The following is a 27,422-nucleotide window of genomic DNA, read 5'->3' on the forward strand; positions in this document are numbered from 1 at the left end:
ACCTAAAAAATGATGAAGGTGGATTATATAGTTTCTTAGATTTCCTACCAGTTTTCAAATTCTATTTTTCCATGAAGAGCCTTAAAACCTGCTCACTTACATTTGTAGCATCACATATTTTATTTCTCCTTTGGCTTGGAGTTATATTGTCATCCTATATTTTACTGAGTTCCATTGATATTTGAAAAATACATGTAATCTAATTACAAAATATTAGGTAAGAATCGGGAAAATGATCTAAGATTGTCTTGAAATTTCGTTTATTTTAGATGGTTACTGTTGAAGCTTATTAAATATATAATTTCTTTGAAAATTGCTTCTATATTTGGGGTTTTAAAAACATCTATACAAAGAGTATTATCCCTTTGAAGATGCTCCTTAATAGTCTTGCTTTCCCACTACTTGTAGTAGTGCAGCAAATGCAGAGTTTTTAGGAAAACTTTATGGACCACTGTGAGCAATTTTGCACTCAAAAAAGGAAACTTTGAAAAGGATTCTAAAACTTACATCCTTCCCTTTCTCTACATACAACACAATACCCTTTCAGTTTAGCAATGCCCCAACCTGCCATCTTCCCTCCCATCACCAAAACAACAATTTATCCCATAATAAATAGTGGATTATAAGAAGAGATGAACCTAAAAATGAAACTTATAGCCTAGATTCAAAAATTGTGTATCTTTACTTATTAGATCTGTTGATTTTTTCTTATGGCATCTTGGCAACTTGGAATCTCACATATCTGCTCACTAATACCTAAACACTTCCAGCCTGATTCTGGAAACCCAGCATTTAGTATCAAGGACATGTCTTTTATTTCTTTATGTCTTTCCCAGCATTCACTAGCATAGTTAAGACCACTATTGAAATTGCTTAAATCCTATGTCATGAATAAGGGAAAAATTAACAATGCCAGCTTTAATTAACTAAGCTACACGTGTTCCACGAAAAGAATTACGGGATAGTAGAGAGTCATAAATGCAATTTTCATGGGAATAAATGAAGCTGACAGAAGGCCTCCACCTCATAAAATGAATGAATAAAGGGACTAGTCCCATTTTTAAATCTGCCTGCATAAACCTACCCTCCTTGATCCCCCAAAGAGGCACAACCAGCGAACTGGAGATTGCTTTAAGAAGTTAAAGCTGTATTTACACAGCAACCTTAAGATGCAAGATAAAAAGTCACTTTAGTTTCCCCTTAATGGAAGCCACAATTTAAGTACTATATAAAGTAGAAATGTTTTAATTAAAATTTAGAAATGGGTTGATTACAACTTTTATTTACCGATCACATAGTTGATGAATGACACTCTCATGTGTAATATATTCCTTCTAGTTTTAAAAATTCTTATAATTCCAGCTATAACTATATCCCCTGGCCCTTCCTCAATCCTAGAAAGCAGAAAATCAAGCAAATATAAAGTGATTTATTATAGGAATAATGTTAAATCTATTCTGATTTCTTTATAAAATGGAACAACTTTGGAACTTAGAGAAACAACCAATAATAACTGCTTACAACATGTCTTATACTGAGGTTGAAGTAGCGCTGTGTTTGGAACCAGACAGATAACTGTTTTCATCACCATACTGGTATTCATGGGAAAAAGCATTAAGCAGAGCTTAAATCTACAGATAACTTAAGAAGGATATTTTGACTCTTTACCTTTTATCCAACAAAAGGAAATGGAGCCACCTGATTTATGTCTTAAAACAACAGATTGATATCTTAAAACTTTTCAATTGTGACAGCTTTAGACATTTTTAAAGTATATGTTCACGTTTCTGCTCTTGACAGTAATGCCTCTGTTAGTGTCATCTAAAGCACATTCCTAATAGAAAAGTAATACTTAGAAGAAGTAAATATATAAGAGAAAAAAAGGGGTGAATTATTTCTTATTGATAGGTATTTTACATTTTTTGAAGCATGGAACAAATGGAATATTCTGTATTGCCTGGAGTCATAAAGATTCTAAAAGAATAGCAACCTGCAGCAGTGATGGTTTCTGGTAAGTACTATGTATGATACATGATAGGAAATTACACTGTTCCCATTTGATCATTCCAATTGTTTATCAGTGATATTTCATTTGTATAGCTCTACCAACTCTCAGAAGCATTATTTTTAAGCCCATATAGGCACATATTATATTACTGTAATGTATCATCAATAAATAACAATGCAAAGGTATTTAAAATGTGTTTAATGAGCCATTCATTGCTTTCTCAATAAAAATACTACTTGAATTATTATGAAAATACTCATTTTTTTGCCTCAAAGAAACTTTAAGGACTTTTCACATAGTCTTAGTAATTATCATCACATCACATCACAAAATTTGTTTAATAAGCCATTCATTGCATTCTCAGTGAAAATACTACTTGAATTGTTATGAAAATACTCATTTATTTGCCTCAAATAAACTTTAAGGACTTTTCTCTTAGTAATTATCACAATAAGGTCACAGTAGTATTTCAGTTTTACAGGTGATTCGGCAGATATAAAGTGCTGTAGAAACTTGTTTACAGTTTTGTAGATGCTGTTATTTATAAAGGGATAAAAAGCCTTTGCAAGGAGAAATAAGGTCATGCATGTAGGAAATGTCTTTTGTTAGGAAATAACTTCACTGACCCTGTGTTTTAGAAGTATGTGCTTTCTTAATTCTTTAAGTTCCAGAAATAAGTAAGTTTCCAAATAAAAGTATGTAAGCAAAAAATGCCTGGTTTAAAAAACTTTTTAAAACCAGATGCTCCTCCCCTGTAGCTATCTATGGATAAAGTCATCTTTGATAGGTGGATACGTGGTATAGACACTCATAGTTCTTGAGAATACAGAAGTTGTTAGGTCTTGCTAGATCCACTCCAGTCTTCTCTTCCTTACTTTTTAATTTCAGTAGAAAAGACAGTAGTTATGGAAACCAAAGATCCTTACTGGGAAGTTAAAATTTTCAGAAACAACAATATTAGTGATTTTTTTTTTCCAAGAAAGAAACTATGTGCTAATTGATAGATACCAAAATACAAAAGACGTGAGTTTTTGATTAAGTGATACAAAATTAGTTTGACCATGTATTTCAGGGCATTATTTGTTTGACAGATACCACATTCAATGACTAAACACCTGTAAGCATAAGTCACCATCACTCCCCAGTAACCTCAAAAGTGTTGGTGGGCCTAATAACATTTAAGACAGTCTTTTCCATACACTTCTAAAACTTCATAACACATTAATTAGTACATGCTTTTTTCCTAGTGGAATCAATAGCTTTTGCATTGTGGTAATAATAGAGCAGAGTAGTAGAGCTTTTATTTTTGCAGTTAAATTACATAGAATCCTTTTCTGATAGCAGAGGGTAGGGGATCATCTCTGAATTGTAGTTATATTACTGAGAGTATGCAATGAAAAGTAATAACTTAATGTCTTGGTCTTGGTGCAATGGTACATAAAACCAGCTTTATAAATAGTTGTTTTAAATACTATAAATTTTGAACTACCTCATTTTGAAGCTAAAAATCTAACATATATGTTAGTTATATCATTATGTTTTAAAATGTGTTAGACTATGTTTTCCTCAATTTAAAAAAATTCTATAAGAACAAGGGTGTTTGTTGTTTTTCCATCGCTCAGGCTGGAGTGCAGTGGCGCAATCCCAGCTCACTGCAGCCTTCACCTCCTGGGTTCAAGTGATTCTCCTGCCTCAGCCTCCTGGAAGCTGAGACCACAGGTGTGCACCACCACACCTGGCCACCGTTTTTGTATTTTTTGGTAGAGATGGGGTTTCACCATGTTGGCCAGGCTGGTCTTAAACTCCTGACCTCAAGTGATCCACCTGCCTCGACCACCCAAAGTGCAGGGATTATAGGCATGAGCCACCGTGCCTGGCCAAGAAAATACTTTTTAAATAAAAATTTATTACTTTATATTAATTGTAGGTTACCATAATTAATATTAAGAGATGCAAATATACTCGTAATTGATAATATTTACACAATACTATCAAATGTTCCTTGTGCTTTGTAGACAAAATCTCTGTCCTGGAATATTTCTATTTGAAATTTACAATTCTGACTTTGTTTCCTTGAATAATGTATTAGAATGTTGTTTTTCTATTAACACGTTGTAATTAATTCTAGTATTATTCGAACAATTGATGGTAAAGTGCTACACAAATATAAACATCCGGCTGCGGTGTTTGGTTGTGATTGGAGCCAAAACAATAAGTAAGTGGTTTTTTCTGAAATAAATAATAACTGAATTTTGGAAACTTTAAATAACCGTAAAGTTTAGTGCTATTTCCAAAGGTAATATTTATCACTATTTATACAATATCCCCTTTGCCTGGCAAATGAGAAACAGCTTTGTAATTGCTCATTTGTTTTAGTTATTTTTATTCCATGAAGTTTTTACATGATTTACAAATACTGATTTCTTACTCTCAAAAAAACTTTCTAATACTTAGGGAAAAAAATAATGCTAACTAATGAAAAATGGAAATGAGTCCATTGCATGTATGGCTTCTGTCATAGAAATGTGGCCCTTTTTTTAATCTCACTGAGGAATCCGTGCAGTGCCAGTGCTCCACTGTGACTTTGCATTGTCCCCCACCTGATGCTAATGCCTCTGGCACTGGGTAATTTTCCATGATGTGGAACTTAAGGGCCTGGTTTTGAAAGGTTGATCTTGTTTGACAGCAGAGTTTTTATCATGTAAAAATCAGCTTAGATTTAAAATTACATCCAAGTCAAATCTCCACTAAAATTAGACCTTTAACTCATTGCATTTCTTAGAATATTGTGTTTCAAGCCTCTTTTAATGGGATATAAAATATATCTAAAAATTCAAAGTTATTTAAGATATTGTCAAAAACAATGTGAATTATGTTATTTCATATGAAATGTGGGAAATATAGATTAAGGTACTAAAGCCTAACTATATTTGTGTTCCGAGTCAAATCACACATTTTACAAAATGACAGACCTATGTGTTTCCTCCAGTAAGTGCAGAAGAATGTGTAACACACTGTTTTTTGTGGTTTTTTTTGAGACAGAGTTTCGCTCTTGCTGCCCAGACTGGAGTGCAGTGGCACGATCTCGGCTCACGGGGCTCACAGCAACCTCCGCCTCTCGGGTTCAAGCAGTTCTCCTGCCTCAGCCTCCTGAGTAACTGGGATTTCAGGCATGCGGCACCAACGCCCAGCTAATTTTGTATTTTTGGTAGAGACGGAGTTTCTCCATGTTAGTCAGGCTGGTCTCAAATTCCCAACCTCAGGTGATCCACCCGCCTCGGCCTCCCAAAGTGCTGGGATTACAGGCGTGAGCCACCACACCCGGCCTTACACATTGTTAAGGTTATATGTAGAATAAGCTCACTATCTGCTCATCCTCAGTATTTCCTATCTCAGTGGCCAATATTGCTAACAAGAAAAACTGCTAAAGCCAGAATCCTTAGCCTTTTCTTTTATACATTTTTATGTCTCACTTTCCATTTTCAATCAGCCACCAATGCCTGTAATTTTCTCTGTCTAAATATTCATCTTGGCCGGGTATGGTGGCTCATACCTCTAATTTAAGCACTTCAGAAGCTGAGGCCAGAGCGTCACTGGAGCTCAGGAGTTCAATACCAGCCTGGGCAACATAGTGAGACTTCATCTCTTAAAAAAAAAAAATGAAAAAATTAGTCAGACTGGTGGGGCACACTTGTAGTCACAGCTCCTCGGGAGACTGAGGTGGGAGGATGGGTTGAGTCCCGGAGGTCGAGGCTGCAGTAAGCCATGATTGTGTCACTGCACTGCAGCCTGGGTGATAGAGCCAGACCCTGTTTCAATTTAAAAGAAAAAAATATAAATTTTTCCTATCAACCTGCCACTAAACCAATAACATTTGGGTTTTTTTGAGTCCTGCAGAAACCTTCTAAGTCAATTCTACAGTTTACACCCTTTATCATCACCTCCTCTCTCTCTCCCTCACCTCTCCATGTTGCAGTCAGAATGAACATTTAAGACACAGAGCTGAGCACACCATTCTACTGCTTAAATCTTTCAATACTTTCCCATTAACTGTAGGATAAAATGAAAACTTTTTAGCAAGCACTGCAAGAAGGTCCCTGACTAATCTTTCCCCTGTTTTATTAATCTCATTCCCAGGCTTGCTTTCCCTTACTTCTTGCATCCAACCACACTGGCTTTCAGTTTATTGAACTAGCCATCTGATTTTTGCCCCAAGGCTTTCACTTATACTGGCCGCCTTACCTAGGATTCTTTTTCCCATCCTACACCACACACCCTACCTGGGTGGGACATAGATAACTGCTACCCATCCTTCAGCTTTCAGCTCAAAAACCACAGAAAAGTATTCCTTGACCCCATATGAAATAAGTTTCCCATATAATATGCCTTTGGAGCACTTAATATAGTAAAATTAAATTTTATTTGTTGCCTGGTTGCATAATGACTGTCTCACCCTCTGAAATGTAAGCCCTATGAGATTGCCAACTGTATTATCTGTGTTAAACAGCATATTATTAGCAAAACACTCAGTTGCTGACCCTCACTATGCCTTGAAAAAAGGAGATATTCAATAAATATTTGTTAAATATGCAAATGAACAGAATTACCTTGTATCTGACTAATAGAACAGTTCCACATTCCTATTTCTCTGTTTTATAGAGTTAATAACCCATTTGGCCAGTTGAAATAAAAGTTAGATATTAATATAATATGTTTAGTTATTTAAGAAAGCTTTATTTTCAGATGACACTGGAAGTCCTTTATATTTAACTATTATGCTTACTACCAAGCATACCTAATACATTTCATTTTTAATTTTAAAAACCTTTTAAAATGTTTTGATTGCTATATTCATATTCCACTTAGCATCTTAGTAGGTAAGTGAACCTTGAACATAATAAAGTTTATTTATAAGCTATCTCTGACTGTATAATTTTGATATCTTTATGTGTATTCTTTAAATGTTTATGATACCATTTCTAAGACTTTATATTTATGTATATGCACATACATATATAAAAATATACTCATATATACATGTAAATATATATATATGTAAAATATATTTCCCAAGTGTAGAAACTGTCTTGTTTATCAGTGGGCCTTGAGAAGATGTAATCTTATAACCCATATAATGTAATATAAGCCTTATAACCCATGTGACAAAGTCAACAGTTTGAAGTTTTGAAAGGATTTTGATGATGGTTGAGATCCACAGTGTGTAACTGCCTTTCTTTATGTTTAGCACGTGGAGACAGTTTATGTGATGGTTAGAGTAGATGTTCCTCAAGTAGACTATTCTGGCAGGTCCGTGATTTCCACAGGTCTGCCTAGTACTCAGAATTCCTTTCCTAGCAGTATTCCAAGTTTGATCACGAAGGTACAAGCAGTTGCTTAGCTTATTCTCACTATTGTGAGAATAATGAGCAAAGAACATTAAAAGATCATATTTTATTTCCAGGGACTCCATAGTTGTATCAAACAGTTAAAGCATCTTAAAGAAGGGAAGCCATCAAAAAGGAATGGAAAACTGGACTCTGACTCCCTGTCCAATGAGACAACCCTAGTCTGCGGGGAGCTTTTCCAAAAAACTTTCAGTGAGAATATTGCTGTTTATACCCATGCCACAAAAACAATCTAACAAATGGGCTAAGGCGTGTAATAATAATTTGCCCACCAGCAAGTAAGCAAATGTCATCACTCACCATTTGGGATGCTTCTTAACAACTAAGTGTTGCAAAATGTAAAGTTTGAGAAAAATTCAGAAAATTATGAGTCTGGTCATCTTGAAAAAGAACGTACAGAAATAGAAATACCATGACCTCTGACCTGAAATAAATAAAATAAAAATTCAACCAATTCAAAGAAAGCACAGAAAGAAACTCTTTCTATACTGGTGCAGTTTCTGTAAATGAGTAGTAGAGTGATTATACGTGATTTTTTACATAGGTAAGTTTTTAATCTAACTTCACCTAGGAAGCAAAAATTCTACTTTTAGAAATTAGAACTACAGTATACCTGTAATTATTAGTTATATATCATATTTATCCTATGTCAATATTCCATTGATGATATTTCAGAGACATGATAGCCACTGGCTGTGAAGACACAAATGTTCGTGTTTATTACGTAGCCACCAGCTCAGATCAACCATTGAAAGTATTTAGTGGGCATACAGCAAAAGTGTTTCATGTTAAATGGTCTCCTCTGAGAGAGGGAATTCTTTGCAGTGGTTCTGATGATGGGTATGTATTTTTGGATTCTAATTTTCTAGTCCTTAAAATCATAAGCTGATATTTTCCTAGAAATGCACGTATTTATAGGATCAAATTATATGTGGAAATATAGATATATATTTAGACAGAGTCTCCCTCTGTCACCCAGGCTGGAATGCAGTGGCATGATTTCGGCTCACTGCAACCTCCATCTCCCAGGTTTAAGTGATTCTTCTGCCTCAGCCTACCGAGTAGCTGGGAACCACAGATTTAGTATTGAATGATTAAGCATTTTTATTGAATTTTTGGCATAAATCCAAATTTAATAAGAGAAACAATTATGAGATTTCTCTAGGTTATGACTTGAAATAAGTCAGAATGGTAGGGAAATCAGTTATACTGCTGTACTCATCACAGAACTCACAGATGCTGTGCTTCGGCCTGGAAAGCCTCAGACACTCATTTGCAGTGGGGCCTGTAAAAGCCTTTCTTAGATTTGACCAAAAAAACATGCACTGGGGCTTCAAAGCCTAACTACCTAACATGTCATAAAAGGAAAGACGCCTGTTCTAGTGGCCCCTACAATAGCATTAAATTGTTTTGATACAAGTCCCTTTAATGTATTCTTATTTATGAAAGTATATCAAATGTAAAATATTTAAATGTTAACATATATCAGAAATTAGCAACAAAAAATTTAGATTATAATATACTTTGATATATTGTCATGTACTAGCTTAAGAGGACGAAGAAGAAATGAAACTCTTTTTTTTTTGAGACAGAGTTTTGCTCTGTCACCAGGCTGGAGTGCAGTGGTACGATCTCAGCTCACTGCAACCTCCGCCTCCCGGGTTCAAGCGATTCTCCTGCCTCAGACTTCCTAGTAGCTGGGACTACAGGTGTGCACCACCACACCCAGCTAATTTTTGTATTTTTAGTAGCGATGGGGTTTCACCATGTTGGCCAGGATGGTCTTGATCTCTTGACCTCATGATCCACCTGCCTCAGCCTTCCAAAGTGCTGGGATTACAGACATGAGCCCCTGTGCCTGGCCAAAAGGAAACTTTTTATGTAAAGCAGAAAGGGATATGCCTTAAGAAATAAGAATATATCATTTATCTCCTATGTTATATAGTGCAAAATAGTAATACTTTTGAAGTACTACTATTTTGTTGTCAGTTTGGCATTTATCTCTGACTAAAAAATTATTGTGACTTGTCTAAGCAAAATTAGCAGTTGGAGGTCTTACATTGATTGTAAGTTAAATTTTAATTTCAGTAACATTTGTGCAATCAATAGATAAAAGTAATTTCGCGAATCCAGTTATATTTAAATTCTTTAACTTGATCTAAGATTTATTCTGCACTGACCAAGTAACTTATATCACTGACAAAAATGTGAAGGAATTATTTGCTCTATTGATTAAAGCATAAATATGAAGCGACATTTCAAATAATACCCATCATCATACATGTTATACTTTTATAATTTACAAATAGTCTTAATATCTTAAATTATTGTATCTGTATTATTAGTCATATTTTCCACTTTGGTTATATCTGTTTTTGAAATTTCATTTTAACAAAGCAATTTTATTCACATAAAAACTGTGAAATAATATATTTGCTACCAGTAATAAATGAAGAGTAAAAGTCAAGAAAGAAAATATGTTTAAATAAGCTAACACTAGCCTAGTTAAATATTCATTTCCATCTACTATGAAGAAAAGTGTGTGAGGGGATGAATTTGTTGATAATTAGCTTGATTTAATTATTCCACATTGTAAGCATATATCAAAATGTCACACAAATATATACAATTATTATTTTTTAAATTAAAATGAAATGAAGAGAACCTTTTATCTTGAGACATAAAATGCTTCTAGATAAGCTAATCAATAATTATTACACTCTATTAAGAATATGTTAATACTCTAGATACATTAGAACTTGAATGTTATCACACCCATAATATTCTGTTTTCAGTACCGTTCGCATCTGGGATTATACTCAAGATGCTTGCATCAATATTCTTAGTGGACACACTGCACCTGTGAGGGGATTATTGTGGAATACTGAGATTCCGTATCTGCTCATATCTGGCAGCTGGGACTATACTATAAAAGTATGGGACACTCGAGAAGGAACTTGTGTGGACACTGTGTATGATCACGGTGCAGATGTATATGGTAAAGTGTCTTTCATTCTTTCATGTGTTTGTTATATTGACCTACTAATGGTGCTTATAATTTCTGAGGAATACAGTATTTTTAAAGAAGTTATACAGTGTTTTATTTTACAATAACATTTTTCACATTAGAAAATATACATGTTTATTATTATAATACCAGAATATACAGAAGAAAAAGTCAACAAAAATTACCGAAGATGACTGTTGTTAGCACTGTGGTGTCTTTCTCCCCCTCGCCCCGTCTGCACCCATTTCTGTGTACACACAAACACGCACACAATGCACACATATTGCGATGGGTGTATATATATATATATATATATATATGTCTGGCTTTTGTTTTTCTTCCTTCCTTTGACATCACTCTAGAGGTAAGTTGTTTAACAGGAAATCAGTAATAGAGTAGATACCACTTATTTAACCATTCCTCTATTCTTGGATGTTTAGTACAGTGTTTTGTTTTTGAATATAATCCCAAGTTGTTTTCATATAATTAACGTAATTATGGAAAATCAGATTACTTACCATTTGCACATCTCTTCACTCTCATTCTTGTTTGTATTTATTCTCATCCTTAAACCTTGATAGGAGTAAATGGGCAGATTAAGAATCCAAAAATGATTTCTTAAAGTAACCTCAATCTAGATCAGATTCAAATCCATATGCTTAACCACAGTGGCCTTTTAGCCAAGACAATGCGGGACTGAGTGTGGGAGAGAATCGTATTTGTCAATATTTGAATTGAAATGTCCCCAGGTCTTCGTCTTTTAACTAGAACGTCATCTGCCCATCCATTAACTCACAGATACTATGTATGCTATTGGTTTTACAGTATACTTGTTGCTGCTTAACCACACGAAATATAATTTTCACATTTTCATCCATGACCATTTGCTTTCTAATAATTTTTTCTTCTTTTTTTTTCTTTCTTTCTTTTTTTTTTTTTTTTTTTTTTTTTTGAGACAAGAGTCTCACTCTGGCTCTATTGCCCAGGGTGGTATACAGTGGCGCAAACACAGCTCACTTCAACCTTCACCCCCCAGGCTCAAGAGATCCTCCAACCTCAGCCTTCCAAGTAACTGGGGTTACAATCACGTGCCACCACACCCAGCTAGTTTCTGTATTTTTGGTAGAGATGGTATTTCATCATGTTGCCCAGGCTGATCCCAAACTCCTGGGCTCAAGGGATCCACCCGCCTCGGACTCCCAGGAAAGTGCTGAGATTACAGGCGTGAGCCACCATGTCCAGCCTCTAATAGTTATTCAATTTTATATTCATATTTATAGGATATATGAAATGATTTATTGCATTCTGTTACTATTTTCAGCCAATATATTAAATACAGATACGAAGTTGACTAAGAATCTTTCAGTTACTCATAATATTTCTTCATAGCTTCAATTCTGTAGAAGTTTTATGAAGCACATATAAATAAAGAATATTTTTCAATGTTCACTTTACTTAAAATAGATTTTTATTTTCATCAGGTTTAACCTGCCATCCCAGTCGCCCCTTCACTATGGCCTCTTGCTCCCGTGACTCTACAGTGAGACTCTGGTCATTAACAGCCTTAATCACTCCTGTACAAATAAATATTCTGGCAGACAGATCTTGGGAAGAAATTATTGGGAACACTGGTATGGAATATATACATGTATTATAGTTTATTTCTAAACGTTTTATGAGAAATCTTCTCTCACTGAATTATGTCTGTTTTTCAGATTATGCTGTAGAACCAGCCACTCCTCCTCTACTGTGTGGTAAAGTGTCAAGAGATATTAGACAAGAAATAGAAAAACTAACTGCTAATTCTCGAGTGAAAAAACTAAGATGGTTTTCAGAATGTTTATCCGTAAGTATTACAGGAATTAAATGCGAATATTTTCCCTTTAGCCAACATGAATCTTTACAACTATTTTCACATATTTACATGTACCATTCTAATTCATTGGGTACCTCTTACCATAATCTGTACACTGTAAGAAAGCAAATGTAAAACTGGAAACAATACATGAGATAACATGTAGTTATTTTATTAATTTTTAAATTTAGATATGCCTGCATTATAATATTTTTGAAGATGCAAAATACTATGAGGTTTCTAATTCACTATTACATATTTATTTTTTATCAACTCTGTAGCCTCCGGGTGGCAGTGACAATTTATGGAACTTGGTTGCTGTGATAAAAGGACAGGATGACAGCTTACTTCCTCAGAACTACTGCAAAGGAATAATGCACTTGAAACATCTGATTAAATTTAGAACAGTAAGTAAAGTATGCAAATATGATGTACTCAAGCAAATTTTTTGCCTTTTCACTATGAAAATATAAAAATGATTTGAAAAATATGTATGATTAGATTGGTAGATTTAAATAAATGAACACTGAGGAGATCCATCTTGGGTAAAATGAATCATGAAAGTGAATTACTTGGGAACAGATTAAGTCAATCGTGGTTATCATCGGTTGAGTCTCATGAAATTCCTTCAAGGTCACTTGGAACTCCTTGAAATGCTTTATCTTTCCCCTATTAGCAGATGATTGTGACATATGGACTATTCTAATTTTAGTCTCAGAGGGCCTAATAGGCTATTCTGGGATATGTTTTATAAAAAATGATAGTATTATAGCTCTTAATGAATTTCAGTAAAAACTAGTAGTTACGTCATCCCTGGGGCAATCTACAGTACTAACCACAAAACCTATCCTGGGACCAGAAAGAAAAAATTGCTTGTATATTTTTCTGGAATATCTATAGTTAACTGTTAAAGCATGGAGACGGTTGTGCCAGAGATGTGATCTAATGCTCATAAAGAGCAGTTTTTTCCATAATGAGGAAGTACTTTCTTTAATTGCAAACTAAACACCTAATGACTGTAACTGCAAAATCTGTTTGACAGAGAGGAGCTAATTAAAGTAAGCCAGTAACTTTTTATTTTTACTAGAGGCCTCTCTGTCTTGTTATATATTCCTGTATCATTACCTTTTATCTGTTCTGTGTAACTACAACACCTGGACAGGGTTAAGGAAAATGGGGTTCAGTCTCTCCCCTCCTGTGTCCCACACACCCCCCGAAATATTATGTTTAGAAAGGTATCATATTTTATAGAGAAAAATATTTTTAAAATATTGACTTTCCAGAGCTATATGCTTTTGAAGTATGTATTCATGTAATGTTTATATGCTCATTGTTATCATGAACTCTTGTAAAACAATTTTTAAAATTTTTAATTATTATGGATGCATAATAGTTTATGGGGTATATGTGATATTTTCATACGAACATGCAATGAATATTGATCAAATCAGGGTAACTGAGGTATCCAGCACGTCAAGCATTTATCTTATTTTGTGTGTTAGGAACATTTCATTTCCTCTCTTTTAGTTATTTTGAAATATGCAACAAATTATTGTGACACATATAAAACAAAATATGACAGATTTTTTAAAATTCTATTTTCTTTTTTAAACCAGTCTGAAGCTCAAGAACTAACAACAGTCAAGATGTCTAAATTTGGTGGTGGTATTGGTGTACCTACTAAAGAGGAAAGACTGAAGGAAGCTGCTGAAATCCACTTGAGATTAGGACAAATTCAGAGATACTGTGAACTTATGGTTGAACTTGGGGAGGTATGTGCTATGAAAGTAAAACTAATGAGTTTAACATAGTAGTCTAAATATTAAGAATATACTCAATTTTAAGTATTAAAAATAAAAAGCTCAGCACTTCGGAGGCCAAGGTGGGTGGATCACTTGAGCCCAGGAGTTTGATACTAGCCTGGGCAACATGGTAAAACCCACCTCTACAAAAAACACAAAAAATTAGGCATGGTGGTGCACACTTGTAATCCCAACCTTGGGAAGCTAAGATGAGAGGATCAGTTGAGCCCAGGAGGCAGAGGTTGCAGTGAGCTATGATCATACCACTGCACTCCAGCCTGGGCTACAGAAAGAGACCCTGTCTCAAAAAAAAAAAAAAAAAAAAAAAAAGGTTGGACGCAGTGGCTCACGCCTATAATCCCAACACTTTGGGAGGCCAAGTTGGGTGGACCACAAGTTCAGGAGATTGAGACCATCCTGGCCAACATGGTGAAACCCTGTCTCTGCTAGAAATACAAAAAAAAAAAAAAAAAATTGGCTGGGTGTGTGGCACACACCTCTAGTCACAGCTACGTGGGAGGCTAAGGCAGGGGGAATCACCTGAACCCGGGAGGCAGAGGTTGCAGGAAGCCGAGATCATGCCACAGCACTCCAGCCTGGGTGACTCCATCTCAAAAAAAAAAAAGGAAAATAAATGTATATACCTTGTGTGCTGTCTCGCACCTTCACACCTGTAACCCTACCACTTTGGGGGGCAAAGGCAGAAGGATCCCTTAAGGACAGGAGCTCGAGATCAGCCTAGCCAACACGGAGAAACCCCGCCTCTACTAAAACTACAAAAATTAACCCAGCATGGTGGCATGTGCCTGTAATCCCAGCTACTCAGGAAGCTGAGGCAGAAGGAAGCTTACTTTTTTACAGATCTAATTGATTCTCTATCAATCTGATATTAAGTGTAGACGTTAGGAGAGTAGTTATCAAAGTATTCCAGGACAGCAGCATTAGCATCGCTGGGGATCCCTATGCATGTCTCACCTCAGACCTACAGAATCAGAAACTGTGGGGTTGGAGCCCAGCCATCTTACGTTTTCATACGCTCTCCATGTTATTCTCTTGCATTCTGAAGTTTGAGAACTACCACCCTAGGCTGGAATCTTAACTTCTTACAAACAAACATAACAAACAAAAAACTATGTTGGCTAATTAGTTCACAATGGAATCCCCTTGCTAATACTACTTGTCATAACTAAATCTCACACTGGCCAGAAAAAGGGTTTCTGCTGAATATCATCTGATAAAGGATGATGATTGTTTAATGGAGGACTAAATCAGCAACACTGATTTTTACAAAAAGGTTAGGATGAATTGATGCTTTTGCTACGCTTTGGTAGATGGGTAGTGACTACAATGGAACACAGGGGAGAATGGGGCTTCTGTTTCTTGATCCTGGGTGTTGATTACATGGGCACATTCAGTTTGTGTAAACTTATTGGACCTTTCCCTTTTCTGTATATGCATTTTAGTTCAGTGAAAATTCTTCCTCACCAAACAATGGTGAGGAAACAATGGTTAGAATGGCATGGACTTATCTCATAGCTTATCATCTTTTAAAATGTTTAAGTTAGTTAATTGTGTAGCTCCAAAGCATAATATTAAGAATACTTGTAAATAATATAAAGTAAAACTAAGCAATATGGTTTCATTAAAATAAATCAAAACTAAATTTAGCTCACCTTTTTACTTTCCACATACTTTAAGAAAACAATGAATTACTGCTTGACCCCAAATAATGTGCCATTTTAAAATGTTATTGAAAAGGCATTATAAATTTAAAAGTATTTTAATTTAGGAGCAATGTAAAAATTTTCCTTGAAAAGTAGTAAATATTTAACTAAAAATTGCTTTTTTAAAGCACCACTACTGCAGAGAAGATCTATCAAAAGTCAAGGAGAAAAGGAATTAATAAATTTTGATAGAACAGTGTAATTCTTTATCTTTCTGAGTTTTATATTTGATTAAATATAATTGAAACTGCCTTTAACTCAAAGCCTATTTCAATCAGGTATCTGTTTGTGAAGCTTAATAATTTTATTGTTATGCAGGTTCATCAATGTACTTAAAATGATGCATAAAACTGTGCAAGTTGTTAGAAATATGGGTGTCCTAAGCTGGGCACGGTGGCTCACGCCTGTAATCCCAGCACTTTGGGAGGCTGAGTCAGGTGGATCACCTGAGGTCAAGAGTTCGAGAACAGCCCTGACAACATGGTGTAACCCTGTCTCTACCAAAAATACAAAAATTAGCTGGGCGTGGTGGCGGATGCCTGTAGTCCCAGCTACTTGGGAGGCTGAGGCAGGAGAATCACTTGAATCCAGCAGACGGAGGTTGCAGTGAGCCAGGATCATTCCGTTGCACTCCAGCCCGGGTGACAAGAGTGAAACTCCGTCTCAAAAGAAAAAAAAAAGAAAAGAAAAGAAATATGGGTGACCTTAGAATTGTTCATAATCACTTCCTTAGGAATGTTTTTTATTTGTTTAAGCTTAATACTGTGGGATTAGGTAAACATTTAATTTTTTTTATTTATTAGACAAGTTTCTATTGAAAGAGTTTGTGGTGAATTCAAAGTTAATTTAATCTACATTCCAACTTCTTTCTTCCGTTAGAGGCAGATTTCCCCTGAAAACATATTTTAAGATACGTTTTAGGTAACATGATTTTAAATATGTAGTATTAAAAATTGCCTGTTTAAAATTAACATACTCTTTTCTGGTTAATTACCAATATTCTAGTGATAATTACAGTAGAACCCTAGTGTTTTGAAGAGCCTTAATTAGAATGAATTTTGATTCATGTAGTGATATTTCAGAAAATTTTCTTCTCAGTTCCACTCTAGACTGGAAATCAGTGAAATCTATATTTTCATATAACAGTAACAATCAGCCTTTATTAAACAATGAGGTTCTTCAACAGAAGTCTAATTTTTAAATATGAAGACAAGTATTATCAGTTAAATGAAGAAATGACAATAAATAAAATTTATTAAAATGAGTAGGAAAGGATAAAAGAGACATAGATGGTATATTTGTTCATTTAAGTAGCAGTGAAATAAAAATGTTAATATTTTGAACACCATAGAACAAATTACTCTGGAGTTGTATTAGAAGATGAGTCAATATATTTTTCAAAGAACATATTTTAGTTACTATTTCTTTTCTCCTCTTCCTTTCTCTCCCTCAGTCTCTCCTTCCATTTTTCTCTTTCTTTCTCTCTGGGTTTAGGACTGGATTTTCCCTAAATAATATAATTTTACATATTTTATTTTAAAATATTTTAATGTTTTAAAAATTTGTGGAAAATGGAATTAAAATATAACAATAAAAAATAAATATTTTTCTCAACTTCTTCAAGCTCCATCAAGTTAAAGACACTTTTGTAAGTGATGACACCAACCATTTAGTCCTTCCTAAGGAGCTGAGGGGTCCTTGGAATTTAACCGTGTCAATACAGTCTTTTTTACTTTGTCTTTTCTTTTGTTTTGTTTTGGGTTTTTTGAGATGAAGTCTCGCTCTGTTACCCAGACTGGAGTGCAGTGATGTCATCACGACTCACTGCAGCCTCGAACCCCTGGGCTCAAGCAATCCACTCCACTCAGCCTCCGAAGTAGCTAGAACTACAAGTGTGCACCACCACACCTGGCTAATTAAAAAAAAAAAAAAAATTGTTTTGGTAGAGATGAGGGTCTTGCTGTGTTGTCCAGGCTGGCCTCAAACTCCTAGACTCAAACAGTCCTCCCACCTCAGCCTCCCAAAGCACTGGCTTTACAGGCATCAGGCACCATGCCCAGCTTCTTTTATATTATTAAGAGGGGTAAAATTAGTGCTCTTTAAAGATTTTTTTTAAGACTACGGAACAAAAAGAAGACAGAGGGTACCAAATCAGGACTCAAGAACTCTATAATTTCTATATTATAAACAGGAATCTTTTTAAAGTGTCTTAAGGATTATACAGAGCAACCGAAATTAATATGCTCTTTCTCTTTTTGCCTTCTATTCTAGTGGGACAAAGCCCTGTCAGTTGCACCAGGGGTCTCTGTGAAATACTGGAAGAAGTTAATGCAGAGGTAAGGCAGAGAGAGTCCATGTTAAAATAGAAGCAGTATATAAATATGGCAGTAGCTCTTGAGATTTCTTATTCTTATGTTGTCTTAAATAATAACTAAATTTTGTATCTACTGATACAGTAAATGAAATGAATCAGTTACAAATAATTTTGGTGTTCTTGGATTTGACTTGGCCTCTGATGAAGATAGCAGAAGGCAAATTTCCCCATGTCAATGGAGAGAAGGACAGATCAGCAAACATACTCACTGATTAATAAGTTGGTATTGAAATACAAGTGGCAAGATTTCCTGAAGGTTAGCATAGGTTCGTGAAATACTATTCTATGAATTATCCCAAAAATCTTCTCTGTAGGCACCAGTTCCTGCCATTTCTTCCCCATGGATATGAGGAAGGCACTGATGATAAAGAAGGGTCTGAGCACTGAGGAAACTTAAATAAACATTCTTGTTTTAGAATGCAGTAAACCAACAAGATTTGCTCTCAAGTGTGTTAGTTTCCTGGGGTTGCCATAAAAAAAAAAAATTACCATAAAATGGGTGGCCTAAAACAACAGAAATTTATTTTCTCTCAGTTCTGGAGGCCAGAAGTCTGAATCAAGTTGTCAGCAAAGTTGGTTTCTACTGGAGGCTCTGAGAAAGAATTAGTTCCATGCTTCTCTCTTGGTGTCTGGTCGCCTGCAGTCCTTGGCATCTTGTGGCTTTTTGACGCATCACTCCAGTCTCTCCCTTATCTTCACATGGCATTATTCCCTGTGTGTCTCTGTGCCCAAATTTCCTCCTCTTATAAGTCATGAGTCATATTGGATTGAGGCCCTACCCTAATCCAGTATGACCCGTATTACTTTAATTACATCGGCTAAGACCCTGTTTCCATAAATGGTTACATTCACAAGTATTGTGGGTTAGGACTTCAACATATTGTTAGAGGGACACGTTGAAACCTACAACGTATGATTATTCTCTGTTCTGTTTTATTCTACTCTCTTCTATGCTATTTGTTCATTTAACAAATACTTAATGCCTACTCTATGCCAATCACTGTGCTAAACTTACAGAGCACTATATATTATTATGCAGTTACCTTGCTTCTGACATTAAAAACATAAATTTGGATTTTTCTTTTATGGAACATGGTTTAGTGGCAAAAAATCAACTGCTTCTTACAGACACAAGTGAAAATCAATCAAAGGCTAAACATAAAATTCGGAAGGATTAACACATTTGCTGTGGGAAAGTAGACTGTTCCCAATCACCTGCTCTCCCAACAGTAAGTGAAGCAACAGGCTGATTGTAGCCATCAGATTTTAGGCTCCCTCTCCTGAGCTTTAAGAATCCCCAGTGTTCTAAGTCCCTGTACCCTCACAGCACAATTGTGAATGTTACTGCTCTCACCAAATCCTTAAAGTCAAGTTAGCAGAGGATATTTATTTCACAAAACATTATTTCAGTCTCAGCAAAAACTTAATGGAATTTCGTTTAAGACCAAGGTGGAGTCACTCAGTGTTAATATTGCAGAATAAAAGTAAACATAGTTTGTATTCTACGTGATTATTGACACATTTTACTAGCATCTAGTCATATTAATATGCTACTACATTGCTTTCTATGCTAGCTAGGTATCTATGAATTTAAAATGTGGTGTATCCTCAGATAAATTGGAACAAAGGAAACCTGACCAAGATTGGTGCATATGAACTGAGCTATAAAGAATACATGGGAGATAACCAAGTGAAGAGGCTAGAGGAAGCATCCTAGGCTTAGGGAGCAGAGTACAGGAACTCTGTGAAAGGAGACTGCTGTAGCTAGAGTGCAAGAGCCAGGGGGAAGTGATGCCAAGGGAGAGTAGGCACAAGCTAGAGGTTTTAGGGCACTGTAAATGTAGTAAGCTTTTTTCCTTATCCTAAGAGGAACACAAGACATTAAAGAGTTTTAATTTTAAATAGGGTAGAAACTGATGTGACCAGTTCTTCATTTAGAATGTCTGCACAAGCTGAAATATCAAGAACAGATTAGAGAAGGTCAATAGCAGATATGAGGAGGCCAGTTAGAAGGCAATTAGAGTAGCTGAGTCAGGAGACAGCAGTAGCGTGGATGCCATATGTAGTGATGCAGGGACTGAGAGAAGTAGACGAATTTGATATATCTAGGAGTTAAAATTAACTGGATTTGGTAATAGAGATGAGGAAGGTATCACAAAAAAATTTTAGGTTTTAGGTTTGAAAAACTGGATAGGAGCTGTTGCTAATCACTGGGATTTAAAAACAAACAACTAAAACAACAACAAAAGCAAAACCATTAGGAGAGGATTTGAATCAAATGGCACAAAAAAATCATTAGTTCTCTTTGGACATGTTGAGCTTGAAGTTCCTTGTGATTTTGTGGCATTGTTCAATAGGCAGTCTTGATTTTGTAGCCCAAATAAGAAATCTGGATAACATGGAGGTTATTGTTGATCTTAATAAGAGCTGTTTTGATAGAAAGAAGGAGACTGAAGCAAGATTAGAGTAGATTTAGTGGGGAAGGAAAAGGAGGAGGCAAATGAGAATATACAAAACTTCCAATTCTGTTTCATTTATCTTTGAAAGCCAACTCCTGATTTTCTCTGCCCCTTAGCCTGTGTAGCTGCCAGAAAGTAGTCTCTCCACAACTCCTGCATTTGTACTTTCTAGATCCAGCCATTCATCCAGATTGGCAGTGTCTCCAGCATAGTTTCAGATGCCCAGAGAAGTAGATCATTATTTGTAACCAGCTTTTTTCTAAACAGCTGTAACAAGAAAATCAAAGTCACGTAGTAGAAACATAGCTGTTGAGGAATACTTCGATGACTCTATGAAATTGGAGACTGTTAACAGTGAGCTGGCAAATATCATGAAAAATATTTTCCATTTTCAGCATGAAAAATATCTGCTACCCCTACCCAAAGATTAAAAATTGAATTCTGGTTTAATGCAAATGGTAGCATAAATTAAATAGACCAGGTTATTTTTAAACAAAACTGAGGTTAAACATTGAGAGTAGAATTAACTAGGTGGTTAGTCATTGAGAAAATACTTGAGACTTAGATGGGAAGATACACACACACACAGAGAGGGGAAGAGATTGAGAGAGAGATGGGTGCAGAGAGAGAGAGAGACAGATATGGAAACAGACACATGTGCACCCTTCACAGTCTCTAAGATTACCGTTCCCTTTCTCCCTTCACGTGTCTGGAATATTATTTTTCTGTAATCTTCCTCACTTAGGGCACTTAAAACATTCTACATGTTATTGTTAATATTTATGTTTCTATATTCTCCTTCTTAGTGATTTTTAAGCTACTTGAGCTTCAAGGTTCTCTATTCATTGTTAAGGCTTCCTAAAACAATTAAAATTATCCGTCTTTAACAATGTAGATACCCAAATATTGCTTAATCCACCTGATATCCTATCACACATATCTTGTATAAAACATATTTTTGAATAGACTAATTGTCCATTTTAATAGATAAACTACATTGATTTTAAGATCTAAAATGTTCAGGCATATTTTATGTCCTGTTCTAAGGGCAAACAAGTTCCTATAGTATTTATGATTTTATGTCATGTTCTAAGGGCAAACAAGTTCTTGTAGTATTTATTATTTCATGCAACTTTTATCTGTCTTCCACATGTAATTTGATTATAAAATGTCTTTTTTAAAAGTGATATGCCAAAGGGCTTTATGAAATCTGCTACAAGTTTTAGCCATACTTTCAGAAAATCTCAATTCACCTAAAAACCTTCAAAAAATATATTGTTTAAAAAAATTGTCCTTATTGTATTAGGAGAGCTGACCAATTAATCCAGGAAGATAAGGATGATGTCATTCCATACTGCATAGCCATTGGTGATGTGAAAAAGCTGGTCCATTTTTTCATGTCAAGAGGTCGGCTTAAAGAAGCTCTGCTTGTTGCACAGGTAAAACCATGTGATTACACAAGTCACACACATGGATGGGTAAGGATGTAGAAGGGAGAAGACCGTGTTGAGTAGCTCACCCTTACATAATTGACAAAGTCATGAAGGGTTTGGTTTCTGCCCTCCTTCCTGGCCTTCTTTCTCATCATTTGAGAGCTTACTATTTTTGTTCTGAACACAGTGAACTTATTTTATTTTATTTTATTATTTATTTATTTATTTATTTGAGATGGAGTCTCGCTCTGTCACCTAGGCTGGAGTGCAATGGCATGATCTCAGCTCACCACAGCCTCCACCTCCCGGGTTTAAGCGATTTCTCCTGCCTCAGCCCTAGCTGGGATTACAGGCACCCACCACCATGCCCAGCTAACATTTGTATTTTTAGTGGAGATGGGGTTTCATCATGTTGGCCAGGCTGGTCTCAAACTCCTGACCTCAGGTGATCCTCCCGCCTCAGCCATCCAAAGTGCTGGGATTACAGGCATGAGCCACCACACACAGCCGAACTTATTTTAGATCTTTAAACATATAAGCATCTCTGAACTCTAAACTTTTCACATGCTGCTGAATGTTATATACCATGCATTTGAACAACTTATTTTTAGTAATAATTCACTTGAAGCTTTTTTTGCTACACACAATTAATATCTCATTTCTCCTCAAATTCTAAGATTATCTCCAAATTATAGTATAAATTTCAAACATTAAGTATACTTTGCTCAGAATAATATTCTGAAATGTGTCAATTATCAACAATTAGCTAAAGAATAATTCAATCTTTAATTAAATCCTAGGCTGCTTGTGAAGGAAATATGCAGCCCTTACATGTTTCTATGCCTAAAGGAGCTTCATATTCTGATGATATCTACAAGGAAGACTTTAATGAGTGAGTGATTTATTTGCTCTGGATCCATATGTTTTATGGTTGTCTTCCCTTTACGAATTTTTAAAGCCTCTATAATTCATCCTTCTTTGTATACTGAGGACTTGACTGCCTCAACCTTTCTCACTATGGTCCAGTTCCATTACAGCATCTACTCCTAGATGAATAGGGAAATTTTAGGCATGGAGACTCCGTTTATACACATTTTATATAGCTTTCAGAAAAGCAAAATGCATTTTACTAGAGAGATGGCAAGTAAGGCACCTAAACACTTACAAACTAATCAAACCTATTGGAGAGGACCAATGATGAAAATCAGGTAGACTGCTTATTAATGTTTTATTCTAAAGTTAGTGTATAAGTTCACAGGAATGTAGTTTATAATCCCATGACCCCAATATTGGTGCCTAGAATAACATTTAGTCATCTTTCAAAGAAGAAATCCTGATAGTTATTTTAAAAAAGAAAAGGAAATTAGAATTTTTCAGCCCTCTAACCTTTTTTTAATCCAATAGTCTGCCTTCCCCCATCCTTTCTATTTGCTCCTATTATTACCCTAGAAAATAGAATATTTAAACTTTTAAGACACTCATCGAGTAGAAGAGGATCATGAAATGTTAAGCAAATAGTGTGTTGAGAATAATGTATTCTTGCCTGTGTCTTTACTGCCATTCTCTGCCATTTCTAAACTTGACATTTGAGAAAGCTAACACATGCTAGCTGTATTTTGGATACCACCTAAATTTTGAAAAATTTCAGTTCAACCTGTAATTCTTCTACACTTAACTTTCCCTGTGGCTGAGTCATAAATTGTCCAATGCAGGATGGTAAGCTTTTAAAGTCAGGCTTCTCTTCTGACATTTGTGGGGATAGAGGGAGGGGGAGGCTTATCAGACCATATACTTGTAAAGACCACTTTCCTGATTTATTTTTTTCTAAAAACAAGTCTTTAAAGCAAGCATGACAAATTAAATTGTATTTGGTCTTTTTATCATACCTTTTAAAAAGTATTGGTTTGCTTTTATAATGGAATACTTGTGTTTATACAGAATACATACATTTTTTCTTTCTAGACTCCTGCACAAAGTCAGTAAAGAACTGGCAGAATGGTATTTTCAAGATGGTCGAGCAGTACTGGCCGCATGTTGCCATCTTGCCGTAGATAATATTGAGGTATGATATTTAAAACTGATTTATGCGAATGAAAAGTTTTTTAGATACGTCATGGTGTTTGAGAGGAAAAGATATGGTGACTTTCTGTGTGAGATCTAGTTTTGCATGCCTTCCAATTAAGTAATTACATTCCTAATTAGCACACATAAACTATGAGCTCTTGTTTTAAGTACACATAGACTATGAACCTTTGTTTTCTTTTATTCTACCACAAGATACCTATTTGTAACAACCTTGTTTTAAACATTTCAACATATATAAGAAGCGCCAGTGTAGTAAAGGGAAGAATCACTGGACGTGGACCCAAAATATCTGAGTCTTTCTTGTCACATACTGACTTTGGGCACGTCATTTAATTCTCAGAATCTCAAATGTCTTCAATTCTAAAATTAACATATGAATACCTACCTTACCTATTTCACATATAGTTGTTAGGATTATAAGAAAAAAATACAAATGAAAGCACTTATTTTCCAGTGTATTATTCACAAGTTATAGGTTTAAAGTACCTTCCATTTGACTCTAATTTAATAAGCAAATGTTAATTGAAGATATAGATTCTGGCCGGGCGCGGTGGCTCATGCCTGTAATCCCAGCACTTTGGGAGGCCGAGGCGGGCGGATCACAAGGTCAGGAGATCGAGACCATCCTGGCTAACACGGTGAAACCCCGTCTCTACTAAAAAAATGCAAAAAAATTAGCCGGGCGAGGCGGCGGGCGCCTGTAGTCCCAGCTACTCGGGAGGCTGAGGCAGGAGAATGGCGTGAACCCGGGAGGCGGAGCTTGCAGTGAGCCGAGATCGCGCCACTGCACTCCAGCCTGGGCGACTAAGCGAGACTCTGTCTCAAAAAAAAAAAAAAAAGATATAGATTCTATTGTGCATTTATCCTTAGATATATTGACTTTAGGAAGTGATAGATAACTGTAAAATCTTGAAGAAGCTCTTACAAATTTACATTTTTTGCTCGTCATCACTGGCCATCAGAGAAATGTAAATCAAAACCACAATGAGATACCATCTCACACCAGTTAGACTGGCAATCATTAAAAAGTCAGGAAACAACAGGTGCTGGAGAGGATGTGGAGAAACAGGAACACTTTTACACTGTTGGTGGGATTGTAAACTGGTTCAACCATTGTGGAAAACAGTATGGTGATTCCTCAAGGATCTAGAACTAGAAATACCATATGACCCAGCCATCCCATTACTGGGTATATACCCAAAGGATTATAAATCATGCTGCTATAAAGACACATGCACACGTATGTTCATTGCGGCACTATTCACAATAGCAAAGACTTGGAATCAACCCAGATGTCCATCAGTGACAGACTGGATCAAGAAAATATGGCACATATACACCATGGAATACTATGCAGCCATAAAAAAGGATGAGTTTGTGTCCTTTGTAGGAACATGGATGCAGCTGGAAACCATCATTCTCAGCAAACTATCGCAAGAACAGAAAACCAAACACCACATGTTCTCACTCATAGGTGGGAATTGAACAATGAAATCACTTGGACTCTGGAAGGGGAACATCACACACTGGGGCCTATTATGGGGGGGGAGGGGAGGGATGGCATTGAGAGTTATACCTGATGTAAATGACGAGTTGATGGGTGCTGACGAGTTGATGGGTGTAGCACACCAACATGGCACAAGTATACATATGTAACAAACCTGCATGTTGTGCACATGTACCCTAGAACTTGAAGTATAATAGAAAAGAAAAAAAAAATTACATTTTTTTCTGATATGGAGATTGAAGGACATATTGAGAATATCATAGAGTGTTATGAATTAAGTACAAAAATAGAACTAAGGGTTCTAAACTCCTTAATTCTGACCTGATAACATTTTCTGTATGTCTCATTAATAAGTTTTCCATCTGAACATTGCAATTACTCTTACATAACTACTTTATAATAAGGGCTATTACAGTCAATATTTTCTAAGAACAATTGATTTATAGGTTAATACTGCTTTATCTGCTTTATGAGCTTGGAGGGGAGTGATGAACCTACCCAGCATCTATGCAACTGAAGAAATTATTTTCTTATTGAGCAAGCTTGCTATGGCATACCTGATCCGCGGAAATGAACTGGAGCTGGCAGTCTGTGTGGGCACAGTACTCGGAGAGTCTGCAGCACCAGCAACCCACTATGCCCTAGAATTACTGGCGAGAAAGTGCATGATGATTTCAATATGGTAAGAATTTTGAAATTCAAAGAATAATTTCATAGTGATGGAATACATTTTTAAAACATTATAAATTCCATTTGATAAGATATGCATTGGGAGGATATAGGATCACCTTGTTTATAAAGGATAAGATTATGGAAGGAAACAATGATATAACAATGTCATAATGATGAGAACTACCATGGTTGTATAATGAAATCTGCCATGATCCATTCTCAAGTAGCCCAGTTGTAATTCTGTAATGTTTCAAGCACTTAAAGTATCATGAGACAACAAAGGTGCTCTTCTTAAGATGATCTGAACACATATTCCCACATCTTAAAATTCTGCGTATCTATACTTTTTCTTGTCAGATCTTGTGTCCTATTTTAAAGTTGGACAATAAAGTCACTTTTCTAATATAAAGCAGCAAGAAAAATGGTTTTGCTGGACACTTGAAACAGGACACCTCCCCCAGACTCTGGCAATACCCGAAGAAAGAGACCCTGGGAATTACCTGGGGTAGCCCGGAAATCCAGGGCAGAGCAATTCCAGCTCGTATCTGCGGAGCCCTGGCCTTAAGTCAAACAATCCATTGTTACAGAGGCTCTATTAGGAAATATGTGATTCCATCATTCAGTAGATGTTTATGGAATAAAGATTATTTTAGATTTTTATCTTTTCTTTCCCTCAAATACTTAGGACCTCAAGAAGTTTCTAAATGAATTTATCAGGACTGTGACCTTTTCCCCATTACAAATCCCAGGCACACACACAGCACCCTTGAGGTGGAGCTATACAGATGACTATAACTACTGAACATTACAGGTGGTAATGATAATAATGAATGCTAACTAACACTTCTATACTGCTTACTCTGTGCCAAGCACAATTTTAAGTACTTTATATGTAAAACTTCACTAGGTTCTATGTGGTAGGTTTTGATTTTCCTGAGGTCGCAGTAAGTGATAGAGCCAAGATTCAAAGCTACATAAATCAGCTCTGAAGTTTGCATTATTAGCTATCAGACTACGCAGGGTGAGCATCCCTAATCCAAAAATCCAAACTCCAAAATGCTCCAAAATCCGAAACCTTTCAGGTGTTGACA

At 35.7% G+C, this 27,422-nt stretch overlaps 1 protein-coding gene across 3 annotated transcripts in view; it reads left to right on the plus strand.

Annotated features, from left to right (window-relative positions):
• The window catches only part of WDR17 (WD repeat domain 17), a 118,342-nt gene that overhangs the window by 74,331 nt on the left and 16,589 nt on the right, over positions 1 to 27,422 (plus strand). For all 3 annotated transcript variants that reach the window (XM_078002736.1, XM_078002734.1, XM_078002735.1), the window contains 13 exons: positions 1,929 to 2,011; positions 4,137 to 4,223; positions 8,089 to 8,253; positions 10,209 to 10,411; positions 11,902 to 12,051; positions 12,136 to 12,266; positions 12,557 to 12,682; positions 13,892 to 14,047; positions 18,073 to 18,137; positions 21,941 to 22,073; positions 22,868 to 22,959; positions 24,030 to 24,129; positions 26,202 to 26,341. In XM_078002736.1, coding sequence (XP_077858862.1) covers positions 1,929 to 2,011; positions 4,137 to 4,223; positions 8,089 to 8,253; positions 10,209 to 10,411; positions 11,902 to 12,051; positions 12,136 to 12,266; positions 12,557 to 12,682; positions 13,892 to 14,047; positions 18,073 to 18,137; positions 21,941 to 22,073; positions 22,868 to 22,959; positions 24,030 to 24,129; positions 26,202 to 26,341 — 1,631 coding nt within the window. The remainder of the gene's footprint in view (positions 1 to 1,928; positions 2,012 to 4,136; positions 4,224 to 8,088; positions 8,254 to 10,208; positions 10,412 to 11,901; positions 12,052 to 12,135; positions 12,267 to 12,556; positions 12,683 to 13,891; positions 14,048 to 18,072; positions 18,138 to 21,940; positions 22,074 to 22,867; positions 22,960 to 24,029; positions 24,130 to 26,201; positions 26,342 to 27,422) is intronic.

The sequence above is a fragment of the Macaca mulatta genome, chromosome 5 (assembly GCF_049350105.2).
Source record: "Macaca mulatta isolate MMU2019108-1 chromosome 5, T2T-MMU8v2.0, whole genome shotgun sequence".
NCBI lineage: Eukaryota > Metazoa > Chordata > Mammalia > Primates > Cercopithecidae > Macaca > Macaca mulatta.